The sequence below is a fragment of the Ochotona princeps genome, chromosome 12 (genome assembly GCF_030435755.1).
Source record: "Ochotona princeps isolate mOchPri1 chromosome 12, mOchPri1.hap1, whole genome shotgun sequence".
NCBI classification, from domain to species: Eukaryota; Metazoa; Chordata; class Mammalia; order Lagomorpha; family Ochotonidae; genus Ochotona; species Ochotona princeps.
This window is the reverse complement of record NC_080843.1, coordinates 43,644,114-43,656,689: the sequence shown is the minus strand read 5'-3', so window position 1 is coordinate 43,656,689 and position 12,576 is coordinate 43,644,114. Positions and strand designations below refer to the sequence as shown.

Genomic DNA, 12,576 nt, shown 5'->3' with positions numbered 1-12,576 from the left:
TCCTAGAGCTGCGTTTTCTGTGGATTGATTAATGCATTAGTCACACAGGATTTAGAGCTATTTATAGAAAATATGGAGTAGGATGGGCCCCAGGAGGGTTTCTTATGAACTGCAGGCACTATCTGCTCTCCTTTGGACACCAACCTATTTAGTTGTTGATGTTCAACATATTTACCTGACGTTTTACCCATACTCTTTACTTTGTGTTCCTTCTAATCCATGCATGTGGAATTCTCCTGACAATGTCTCGTGGAACCGTTTCTCATGGTTTAGGAAGGTGAAATATGTGCATTTGGTTTCTGTGAAGAACTTTTCTCTGTCAAAGGAGGCAACATGCAATCCCCCTTGTCCATGCATGGAACAAAAATACAGCATGCGGCTCATCCATATGCAGGATGATGACCTGGACAGACCTAAATTTTTTTTTCTTTTTTAAAATCATGATCATTTTTATTTTACTATTTAATGCATCTTTCCTGAAAAATTTGTCTTTGATAATTTTTCTTACTTTAGTGGAGATTTAATAGAGCATATATAACTATGTCAGTGACAAAGACTACAAGACAATCTCCTGAGATGTTAAAAAAAAATAGCTTCCCATCCAAGGTATTTACAGAATTGTCATTCATGGACGAATGTAGTGTGAAGACAGAGATCATATCTTCCTCGGCATGTTGTTGAATATTTACAGTTGCATACTAAATGGCTTCTTATTTGCTGACCCCTCTTCTTTCACCTAAATAAATAAACAAATAAATAATTTCATCTTGCTACTCCATTGCCCCAAACAGTTGAGTGGCTCTGTGTGTCTTCCAGGACAATGTACACATGCTTTAGCTTGAGCATCATGTCCCTGCTGCTTTTTTGCCCCACCTCTCGAGTCTCTCTCTCTCTGTCTCTCTCTGTCTAGATCTACCCCCTCCAGTCCTCAAGGCTCTGATGGAGTGGCCTCAGGCTAGATCATTGCTACTCCAGGTGTAACCCAGGAATCAACACTTGGGCATCACCTAGGACTCAGAGAAATGCAGACGCCTCTCAGGCCCCACTGAAGCCCTTGCTGTCCCCTGAGGGACCCTGCTCCTGTAACTCACATCTCCCTGGCCGTATCTGCATCTGTGTGCCATGTATTCCTTAGGAAGGCAAAGAGTATTTAAGACTGCATGTGGGCCTTGCCTGCTTTCAATGCTACTTATACCTCAATTGCATAGAGTGCTTGTATTCAACTACTGTGTCACTTAGTACGGCACAAATTTATTCTCTTAAATTTCCAACAATGAGGCTGCCCTTTCTCTCAAGGCTCTTGGGGGATGTCTATGTTCCTTGCCTCCCCCAGTTTATTTTGGAATTTGTCATGCTGTTCACTGCAATCTCTTCTCTCTCTCTCATATCACTTTCTCCCTACCTTTTAAAAATTTTTATTATTATTATTATCCTTTTATGATGCAGTTCCATAGGCCCTGGGATTTCCCTTCCCTGCTCCCCAAGTCCCCTCTTCCCCCACCTCACTGAGTTCCTCTATGTTATTACAATATATAGTTCTTCATAAACAGTTAAAAGTTGCTCATTGAAGGCATGGACAATGGCAGAGTCCCACATCCTGTTGTCAAGATATAGTTAACAGTTTTATTAGGAGTCCATCTTTGATCTGGAAGTAGAGATGCATATTGTGTTGTATCCTCACATCTGGATATGATAGTCTCCATTACACAGTTATTGTACATCCTCTTAAATGAAAAGCCACAAAACAACAGAGATAGATGTTGGTAGAGACAGAGCAATCTGTAACCAGCTGATTGACTCCTCAGATGCCTGTAACAGCTAGGGCTGGGCCAAGCCAAATTTGGGAGCCTGGAGTTCCATCCATGTTTTTCCCATGGGTGGCAGGAGCCCTGGCACTTGGGCCATCTTCAGGTGCCTCCCAGGTACATTATTAAGAAATTTGATCGGAACTGGAACAGCCAAGACTCGAACTGGCGCTCAGAGTTGCAGTGGCTTAACTCATGGTACCACAGTACCTATTCCTCTTGATGCAAGTTTCCACACATTTTTTTCCTTGTGTACCTTCTAGATAAATGATCACCTCCAAGGTTTTCACTCTTGGAATCTTGCCTTTTGCTCTGATGTGTGTTGATTGTTTTGTGGGCCTACCACACAGTTGCTGCTCTAGAACTTTTCTTTAACACAGTGGTTCTCCACCTGCTTGGTACCCTGGCATCCTCTGGGGAGCTTTGAAGTTTGTAGATGCCTGGGTCGCACCTGGAGAGATCCTGCTGTATTGTGGCCTGGGTTTCAGGGTCTCTGAAATCTCTCCAGGCAATTCTCATATGTAGGCAAGGGTAAGAGTTGCTTTTGTAAAGGTGTGTTGGGAATTACTTTCATGGTTTTCCTATCTTGAGTCTCCTCATTTCAAAATCTCATTTCTTTTGTTGTCTTACTTTATTTCTTTGTTTTGGTAGAGTGTATTATTTAGTAGTTTTCCAAGAGAAGATGCATGGGAGACAAACACATTTATGTTTTTTCTTATCTATACTAATCTGTATTTATTCCTTTTCTCCTTGCTTTCATTTTTCTCTAAGGAATATTCCAAGTTAGAAATGTTTACCCTTGAGAAATTCAAGGCTTTGTTCTTTTGACTTTGTGTATTGTTTCTTGAAGAATCCAAGGTCATCTGCCTTTTAGTCTATAGAACTTCTCCCTGTTTCCCCTGCAGGTATTTTAATATCTTCTTTTTCTGGCATTCAGTAAGAATGTGACTTAATGTGAGGGCCTTTTTTATTCATTTTATGTATGGAAATGCATCTCTAGTTCTAGACAATTTTCTTGTGTTATTTCTCTGATTTATATCCCTTCATTTTCTCTTAATGGAATTCCTATTATTCAAATCCCAGGCCACCTGGATTTATCTTCTAACATTCGTCTTTTAAACGCTTTTCTCCTCTCATTTATCTTTGACTTCATTTTCTCCTGCTTTCTGGCATGTTCTCCTGACTTTATCTTCTAAAGATTTTACTGATTTGGTTTTCTGGAATGGGAAGAGGATATTTTGTTAATGTATGAAAGTTTCTTCTATTTTCCCCTATGGCTTTTGAAAACATAACCACCTGTTCTTGTTTTAATGCATGACACATCATCATATAGGTCTCGGCGCACACAGTGCAGGGGACAGGTGACACCTTCACAGGCGTCCAGAGATTCTCAGGCTAGTGTGCAGGACTTTACGTGACCTTTAACCCTGCTGCCTGCTCTGCCTGGTGTGTGTGGCTTTCGATTTCCTTTTGGGATTAGGTGAATTAGCACCTTGCTTTTCTGAAAAGGAGCAAATGCAAGTGATCCAACAGCATCTATTGAGACTATAGTTTAGTCATTTCCCCCCCACTTTCCTGTTATCCAACTGCTTTTGCCAACCACAGGTGCATCCATATCCTAGACTCGCTGGGGCAAACTGGCCTCCTATGGGTGTCCTCTAGTCTTTGGCCAGCAAATCTTCAGGTCTGTTCTTTACCTTGTCGTTTTGTCCCACACTTGGTCTATATGGGCTTTCATCTATGACAATGGATATCTCTTGGATTTTGAAGATTGGTTTGTGTTTGTTTCATGTTCTCCTCTGTTAAGAGTACATTTTGAGAGAAGACTAGAACAAAAACATCTTTACTCCACCATCCTGAGATGAGAATTGAATGTGTGTTATGGATGGCTGAGTTATGCCCCCTACCAGCATGAAATTTATATGTTGAAGCCCTAGACCTTAGAACGTTAGAATATGGTCTTATTTGGAGTTAAAGTCTTTATATAAAGCTAAATTGAGGTCATCAGAGTAGGCTCAAATCAATGGGAAAAGTGTGTCTGTCAGATAGGGTCCATCTGGACATAAAAATGTAAACAGGGAAGATGATGAGGGATATAGAGGGTGAAGATGGTCGTGTGCAAGCGAGATCAAGAGGCCTGGAACAGAATTCCTCCTCAAAGAATTTAAGATGAAGCGAGCCTGACGTTACTCTGATTCTGAGAGTATGAGATAGTAAATTTCTGTTCTTTGAGGTCCTAGTCTCTGGTGCTTTGTTCTGGAAGACCTAGGAAACCCATATAGCGTTATTTCTCACTGCTTCAGATTTTGTCTTTTCTCCTGCTTAGCCTGATCCCAACTCTGCCAATATCTTAGTGCCACCCTCTTTAGGAAGGTGGCCTGGATCTGGCTGAATGCCCTCCTTTTTGGTTTCCACTGTCACAGTATTTCCCACACTGAACTAATTAAATCCTGTCTGGCTTGCACACCAGACTTTAAGTGTTTGAGGTCTAGAATCATGTCTTTTTAAAAAACATAAATTTATTTATTTATGTGAAGAGAACAGATTCCATGTATTTCACATGTATACATTTAAAAACGGAATGACACTTGCCACCATCTCTCCCTTCCCGCCTCCCTCCCACATGTCTTGACACAGCTCTTATACATTTGGTGGAGGCTTGTGTCTTGTGCCTTGATGGATTATAGGCATAGATTTTGGGGAGGATGAATATAAGTATGTCTTAGTTGAAATGCAATAACCTAGAAATTTCTCATGTTCAAAAGTAAGAAAAACAGTGATAAAATCTGCTCCACTCCCATTTTTTTAATAGACTTTATCTATCCTGCTTAGGAATGACAGTTTGGTAAGTAAACATTAGGATTTCATAGTTAGGGTGCTATGAGAATTAGTGTCTCTGACCTTTCATAGACATCATCTCACTATATATATATATATTTCATATATATATATGAAATGAAATATAACCACTTTTTTCCCGATGAGCTGAAAACTGATTTTTAAAACTGGACTTTAGAGTGCTAAATTTGAAAGGAAAATATTCAAATATAATTTAAGATCTTTGAGTCATAATATGTATCCTACCAATGTATTTGATTCTACTTCCCATATATTGAATAGAAGTAACCCTTCACACCTACCCCCCCACATTCCACTTGGGGACTTTATGGAATGTTGATGATAAAGATTGATCCGCTATAATATAAAAAGAAGGGGTCATCAGAGAACTACTCCCCACCTGTATGTCTCCTCCCAGTTCCCCTGTGTTTGTTAGGCTCTAGATAAGAGGAAGCAATAGGAAGCATGGTTTCCTGTGTGAGGTAGCAGAAGTTGGGCAGATGAGGGCTGTCTGAACACATGATACTCCGCCATTCTGATTGATACTGCTCTAGATGACACGGTTCTGAAACCTCTACTTTTTGGAAAGTGGCTCTGAACATTTGATGGTGTGCTGGTTTTTATGGTTACAGAACTGGGGAAGGAAGAAAGGAGTTCTTGAGAAAAATTATAGTAAGGCAAAAGGGGAACTGGCCTCCATAAGCTTTATGGATTGTTAGTCTGTGGAAGTAGGCCTGAAATACGTTACCTGCTGTTGCGATGCTTGTAATGATTTTATGAGATCTCTGGAATTCCCCAAGTGATAGCTTTTCAGTCTGGCCGCCTTTGGCAGAGGCTGGGTTGCGAATCCAAGTGAGGAAGGAAAGTATATGACAAGTGGATGGAAAGCAGGGGCTCCTTGGCTTACTGTGAGGTTCAGTGCCAATAATATCATAAGTCAAAAATGCCTCTAATGCACTTAGCCTAATAAACATCCCTGCTTAGTAACACATCACGTTGTAGAGTGTTCGTGGTCCTCCTCTGGTTCACAGAGCAGACTGGGGGCTGTGGCTCCTGCTCCTTCCCCACATTGTCAGGGAGGATTGGACCACACAACCTTAATTTACTATATGGTGTGATTTCTACTGGACATGTACCACTATCCAGCATTGTAAATTTAGAAAATTATAAGCTGAACTATCCCAAGTTGTAATCTCCCAAAATTGAAAATATGTGGTCACTATTGTCAGTGTGTGGCAGCCTGATGTTGTGGGTCAGAAAGACGGCTGGAACTTCTGTTGTACTTGCTGGCTAGCTCAATGCTCCCATGCTCCAGAATGAACTTTGCTTTTCTTCCTCCGAAAAAGGAATAAATGTCAGGAGTGGATGTTGGATGCGTTGATTTGGTGTGCTGGTAGAGATGCCTGCAGCCCATTTCGGAGTACATGGGTTTGTGGGATAGCCCCACTTCCAGTTCCAGCTTCCTGCTGGTACAAACCCTGGTCAATGGCAAGTGCTGGTAGGCTCCCTTCCATCCACGTGAGAGACCTAGCTCCCCAGCTTCAACATGGCCCAGGCCTTGCTGTTGTGGACATTTGCGGGAGGACCCAACAGATGCGAGCTCTCTGCCTCTCAAATCAATAAGTAAACATTGAAAAGGAAAAAACAAGTAAGCTTCAGGTACAGATTAGGGATGCAAAGATTTAGAAAGTAAGGGCTCTTGAATTACCAAGTATCAATCATCAGTTGACATTGGTGTTAGATAGGATACTGTTAATGAGTAAATGTATCATTGCTTCTAAAGATAGTGCCGTTGGTGCTTGTCTCTGATACTGACTGGTCAGCTCGTTGGGAGAGTCTCAAAAATATCTGTAACTTCCCATCAGGAAGAATAAATTATGTTGGTTATCTCTGAGGACATAGTTTTAAAGCTTAATTAAACAAACACTTAGATCATCCTTTAAAATGTGCTGAACAATTGTGCTTACACCAGCCTTCCTTTGATACATCCCAAGGGACATCTTCAGATATATGCATAAATCACTCTGCACAAGTGCGCACGGAGAGCTTACTGTATGCTCAGTGCAGACACTGAGTTATTAGCACTGTCCCATAGCAAGCAGATAACCTTACTGACATGATGCCTCTTGCTATGACATTCTTCTTACGCATTTGCAGGCCAGGAGCCGGGCGTATAAGGATTCTCTCAGAGAGGAAGAAAACCGACGTTTGCAAAGGATGAAAGATGAACAGCGTCAGAAGGTATTTTCCAGATCCTACGAGTTCCTTCTAATTATTTGCTTGATGTAATTGATGATCTTAAGGATTTCTGAACAGAAATATTATGTCCGTCAAGAAGTATCTAGGGCCCGGCGGCGTGGCCTAGCGGCTGAATTCCTTGCCTTAAATGCACTGGGATCTCATATGGACGCCGGTTCTAATCCTGGCGGCCCTGCTTCCCATCCAGTTCCCTGCCTGTGGCCTGGGAAAGCAGTCGAGGATGGCTCAAAGCCTTGGGACCTTGCACCCTTGTGGGAGACCCGGAAGAGCTTCTGGCTCCTGGCTTCAGATTGGCGCAGCACTGGCCGTTGAGGTCACTTGGGGAGTGAATCATTGGATGGAAGATCTTTCTCTCTGTCTCTCCTCCTCTCTGTATATCTGACTTTGCAATAAAAATAAATAAATCTTTAAAAAAAGTATCTAAAGAATAATACAAGCATTAGGAATAGAAGGTGAGTTGTGGATATTTATTTACAGTTAGGTGGCACCTCCTTGTCCAAAGTTAGTTTTTCCCCTTCCTTCCTCCCTCCCTCTCTCCCTCCCTCCCTTCCATCCCTCCCTTCCTTCCTTTCTTCCTTCCTTTTAAAGGTTTATTAATTTATTGAAAGTCAGAGCTACAGAAAAAAGAGGGAGGGAGGGAAAGAGAGAGATCTTGTATCTGCTGGTTCACTCCCAGGCGACTGCTGCATCAGGGCTGGAGCAGGTGGAAGCCAGGAGCTTCTTCTGGATCTCTCCTGTGGAAGGCAGGGCTCCAAACACTTGGGCCATCTTCTGCTGTTTTCCTCTGCTAGCAGAGAGCTGATCACAAGTGGAACAGCCGAGAAATGAACGAGCACTCATATGAGCTGCCACTGTCTCAGGCAGCAACTTTAGCCCCTTTAGTCCAAACTTGCATGATGCATAACCTATCAGGAAGGTGAAGTGTGTCTGCCACAGTTCCTCTTAGTTCGCTGAGAAGATGTGAGAGCACCGAGGAATGTCTAACCTCTGCAAAAGCACCAACAGTGGGGCCAGCACCCTGCTGTCGGAGGCTAAGCTTCTGCCTGGGCTCCAGTTCAAGGTCGGCTGCTAACTTCCCATCTCGTTCCCTGCTATGGCCAGGGAGAGTAGCCAAGAATGGCTCAAGTGCTTGGATCTTTCACCCCCGTGGGAGACTTGGAAGACACTCCTGCCTTTGGACCAGCTCAGATCCAGCCACTTCTGTCATTTAGGTAGTGAACCAGCAGCTGGAAGATTACTCTCTCTCTGCCGTTTCTTTCCTCCCCCTGCTCTCTGTAACTACACCTTTCAAATAACAAAATAAATCTTTCAAAAACACACGAACAGCATTACTGCCATATTTGAATCAAAGATGTCTGAAATGACGGATATCACTACAGTGTGTGACAAAGTGATGCGCAAAGTTCTGAAATTGACTTTGTCACCTGAAATAGTGTACATATAAAATGTGGAATTACAGTGTTCATATTTACAAACATGTGAGACACTGCAGGTATTTTGAGTGGTAGAAATCAGTATTTCAGATGCGAATCCTCCCAAATAAAGCCCTTGAAGAAGAATCCTCACCATGGTGGGAAGTTTCCGGTGGCTGCTGCGGACATGCCTGGTGGGTGTGCCCCCTTGGTCACTGGGCTCGGGTTGGGCCAGGATGTGCTCAGCGTGAGATGAGAATGCGGGGGAACACCTGTGCTAAGCCCCAGGAGCCACTGGGCTCCAGCTTTTTCCAACAGGCAAAATAGTGTGGTCTCCGGCCACTCAAGTCCTTTTTATTTTCTCCTCATTCCTATTTCTCAGCTTATCTTCTTGTTGTTTTGGGGTCAGGATTTCTTCAAGATGATCCATCAAGTCTGGTACTCAATTTTACAGCTAACTGGAATTGAAACTCTTATTTGGATTTCTTGCTTTGGTTTAATTTATGCGCTTCCTTCTGTTAATCTGTATTTCTCCTTCCTAGTTCATGGCTTCATTGAGCATACATGATACATGACTGAGTCATGATGTTATATGGTTTGTGTACAGTAGATAGTCATTGAGAGAAATGTGAGATCAGAATTTGTGGAAAATGGAATGAAGTTTTTTTGGTGTGTGTGTCTTAAACAATTTGAGATCCATGCATCCTTTTTTTAGAACAAACATTCCCCCATGAGCATTTTTTTAAAAAAAAATTATTTATTTTTATTGGAAAGTCAGATTTACAGAGAGAAAGATCCTCTGTCTGTTGGTTCACTCCCCAATAGCTGGAGCTGAGCCGATCTGAAGGCAGGAGCCAGAAGCTTTATTTGGGTCTCCCACACGGATGCCTGGTCCCAAGGCTTGGGGCCGTCCTCAACTGCTTTCTCAGGTCGCAAGCAGGGAGCTGGATGGGAAGTGGATTAGCTGGGATATGAACTGGCGCCCATATGGAACTCCAGCGCATGCAAGACAAGGACTTTAGCCACTGGGCTACCGCACCACCCTCCCCATGAGCATTTTGACTCTCATAGATTTCAAAATTGTTTTGCACCAAAATAAATGTTTCTTTTCATTACGTTTTCCATGAACATTTTCAAGTACCCTCATATTGTGAGTTGTAAATATTGTTATTTAGCTCCTCCATAAGCAATGGAACATTTTTATCCCTTTGTGAGTTTTTTAAAAAACCTTCTTACAGAGTCCTCAACTTAAAATGTACAATCCAAGATGGAGCATTACGGTAAGATTCTCATGGTTTGCAAGTATAAGCTAAATCTGATATACTGTCGTATTGCATTGTCTGCCAATGTCCTGCAAGTGTTCCTGTGTTTCTCTGAACTTTTAGCTTAATATCCAATCTGAGGTGTTTAGATATTAAACAGAATGTCAGAAAGGGAATTATAGGTTTGATTTTTTTCATTTTTTGAAATTTATTTTTAAAAGTCAGACAACCTTAAAGAAGCAACATGTTTATACTAAGGATACATGCGTGAGCAAAAAAAAAAAAAAAGCACAGGAATACAAAAGTGAACCTAGTAAACTTTTAATTAATTACAGTATTCTGGATACAAGTTTGATTTATTTTAAAATCACTTAGTGTGGACTTTAGTGCTTGATATACTTTGTAATGGTCTGTTGGTCTAGAATGTAAAAATCATTAAAAGTAGAACATTTCACAAAGAGCGGTCTCAACAGGGCAGAAAGTCAGGTGTGAGAATAATATTCAAGTTGTGTGGCTGTTTGATACTGACAGTAATACTTTTTATTTCTTAATCTTGTTTATTGTACAGCCAAATATTGATAAATATTTTCTGATTATTTTTTAATATGTCTTATTATGTAAAATTTTAATAGATTATTTGTCTTAATTTGTCTTTCCATAAAATATATAGCTTTCATGTATAGAGAATTCTATTTTTAGGGACATTAACATCAATACAATGCACAGGGGTATTTTCCCATGTGTTCTTGTTTTGGGTTCTCTCCCTTTGTGCCTGATTTCTCGCTGTTGGAGAATGTCCATTGAAGACCCATCCTCGTTGGTTTGGCAGCTGTCGTTGCTTGCGACTTGAGTGATTTGCCTTAGGAGAACAAGGGCGTGTTCGCAGCATTGCATCTGCTCGTGCATTTGTTCGTTCCATCCTTTCAGCAGCTGCTGATTGCCTGGTATCAGGAGTGGCTAGCTGCCCTCAGTTCAGTGGCGATAACAGCACCTTGATTTTGCTGTATGTGTCTCTGACTCTCACAGCCTTCCACTACTGTAGACTCTGGAGTAAGAAGGCTCTTCCTCTATATTTTATATTTGTTGCAGTTCTCTCTTCTGGAAATGTACTTATACTTGATTTCTCCTTATACCTTTACCAAGTTTTTCTCCGCTGCCTACATCTTTTTTTCATTCAAAGGCTTACCCTTACTCTTCTTATATCAACTGATGGTAATGATAGCCACATTGAAGTTTTCTGCTTGCTATATTAATTGCATTTTTGCCTTTCCTTTTTAAATTTTGATCTCTCATCAATTTTTCTCAAACGTTGGCAAAAGTAATTCCTGAATATGAACACATTTTTTTTTTTTTTAGAAAACAGGGTGTCTTGTTAATCTTTTCATATTTATACTGAAATGCTACAAAGTAGGGCATGCAAGAGCTTGTGTGTGGTGACTCAGTAGACCCCTGGGACATTGTTAACCATGTCAGTGGCACCTCGTTTGTGGGGCAAGTGTGGGAGGGGGAAGAAGCTCCTGGCACTCTGCCTTTCGTGCACTCCTCCAGTGGCACATCGTATCATAACGACTCCCGGAGCGCCTCCGAAGCACTGCTCCACGGCTCCCGTTCCTCTGTCTGCTTTCTGCCTTCAAAGCATGTCTTTGACAAATTATTTATTTCATTTATTTGCAAGACGGTTATAGGAGAGGAGGATTGATGGGCGAGAGAAAGGGTAAGATGGGGGAGAAAAGGTAGGAGAGAGAAGGAGAGAGAGAGAGAGAGAGAGAGAGAGAGAGAGACCTACCTTTCTATTTAGCTTGCACACCCTGTGTTGCTCGCCAGATGACTGTGGTGCTTCTGGTTGTGCCAGGCCACGCCTAACAGCCAGGGAGCTTCACCCAGGTCTTTCCTGTGAGTGGCAGGTGCCTAAGCACTTGGGCAATCATTTGCTGTTTTTTTTTCCCCCTAAGATTTATTTATTTTTACTGCAAAGGCAGATATACAGAGTGGAGGAGAGACAGAGAAAAAGATCTTCCGTCCGATGGTTCACTCCCCAAGTGCCTGCAGTGGCTGGAGCTGCGCTTATCCAAAGCCAGGAGCCAGGAGCTTTTTCCAGGTTTCCCACGTGGGTGCAGGATCTCAAGGCCTTGGGCTATCCTTGACTGCCTTCCCAGGTCACAAGCAAGGAACTGGATGGGAAGCGGGGCCGCTGACAATAAAACAGTGCCCATATGGGATCCCAGCGCATGTAAGGTGAGGATTTTAGCTGCCAGGCCACCGCCACCGCACTGGACCCATTTGCTGCTTTTCTATGTGTGTTATCACTGAACTGGATTGGAAACAGAGCAGTCCATGCTCTGGTATGATTTAACAGCTTCATAGGCAACTTAACCTGTTGTGCTACAACTCTGCCCCTTCAAGAACTTCTTAAACATCTGTGATGGGCTGATTGCAATTGTTGGTCTTTTCATGGCTTATTGATTTTATATTTATTTAGAAAGTAAAACATCCAACAAGTAAAACCAAAAAAAGCCTGCTGAGTGATGGGGGTGTGAAATTTTAGAGCACATAATAAATTCTAGTGAGATAATTTTATGGAGAATGCTTGCAAAATTGTACTCAGAGAAATAAAATTATCTTTTAAATTCACTCAATACAAAGAAGAGAAGGCAAATGAATTAAGCACCCATTCAAGAATTTAGAACAAGCACAATAAATGATACTGAAGGAATTAAGATAAGACTAGATAGTAAAAATAGCATTTCAAGAAGCAACTGTTATAAAAATCTAACACCTTGTTCTTTGATGAGGCCAATATAGTGAAAAATCCATGGCAAATCTAATCAAGGAGAGATTTGCAAAAATGCAAATACACAATATTAGAAATGAAGGACTAGAAGCACAAATTTGGAAAAGATTAAATTCAAATTACTAGAGATAATAGTATACTAATAATTTGAATATCTGGTTAAGTGGATGATTTTCTAGGACAGTGTGGAACTAAACATGACTCAAAGC

The 12,576-nt window shown here is 41.6% G+C and overlaps 1 protein-coding gene across 2 annotated transcripts in view; it reads left to right on the top strand.

The window, feature by feature from the left end:
- The window catches only part of EPSTI1 (epithelial stromal interaction 1), a 111,946-nt gene that overhangs the window by 59,973 nt on the left and 39,397 nt on the right, over positions 1-12,576 (top strand). Inside the window, exon 8 of one of the 2 annotated variants that reach the window (XM_058670697.1) lies at positions 6,801-6,884. The exons of the other annotated variant lie outside the window; for it this stretch is intronic. Coding sequence (XP_058526680.1) covers positions 6,801-6,884 — 84 coding nt within the window. The remainder of the gene's footprint in view (positions 1-6,800; positions 6,885-12,576) is intronic. 2 annotated transcript variants of the gene reach the window in all.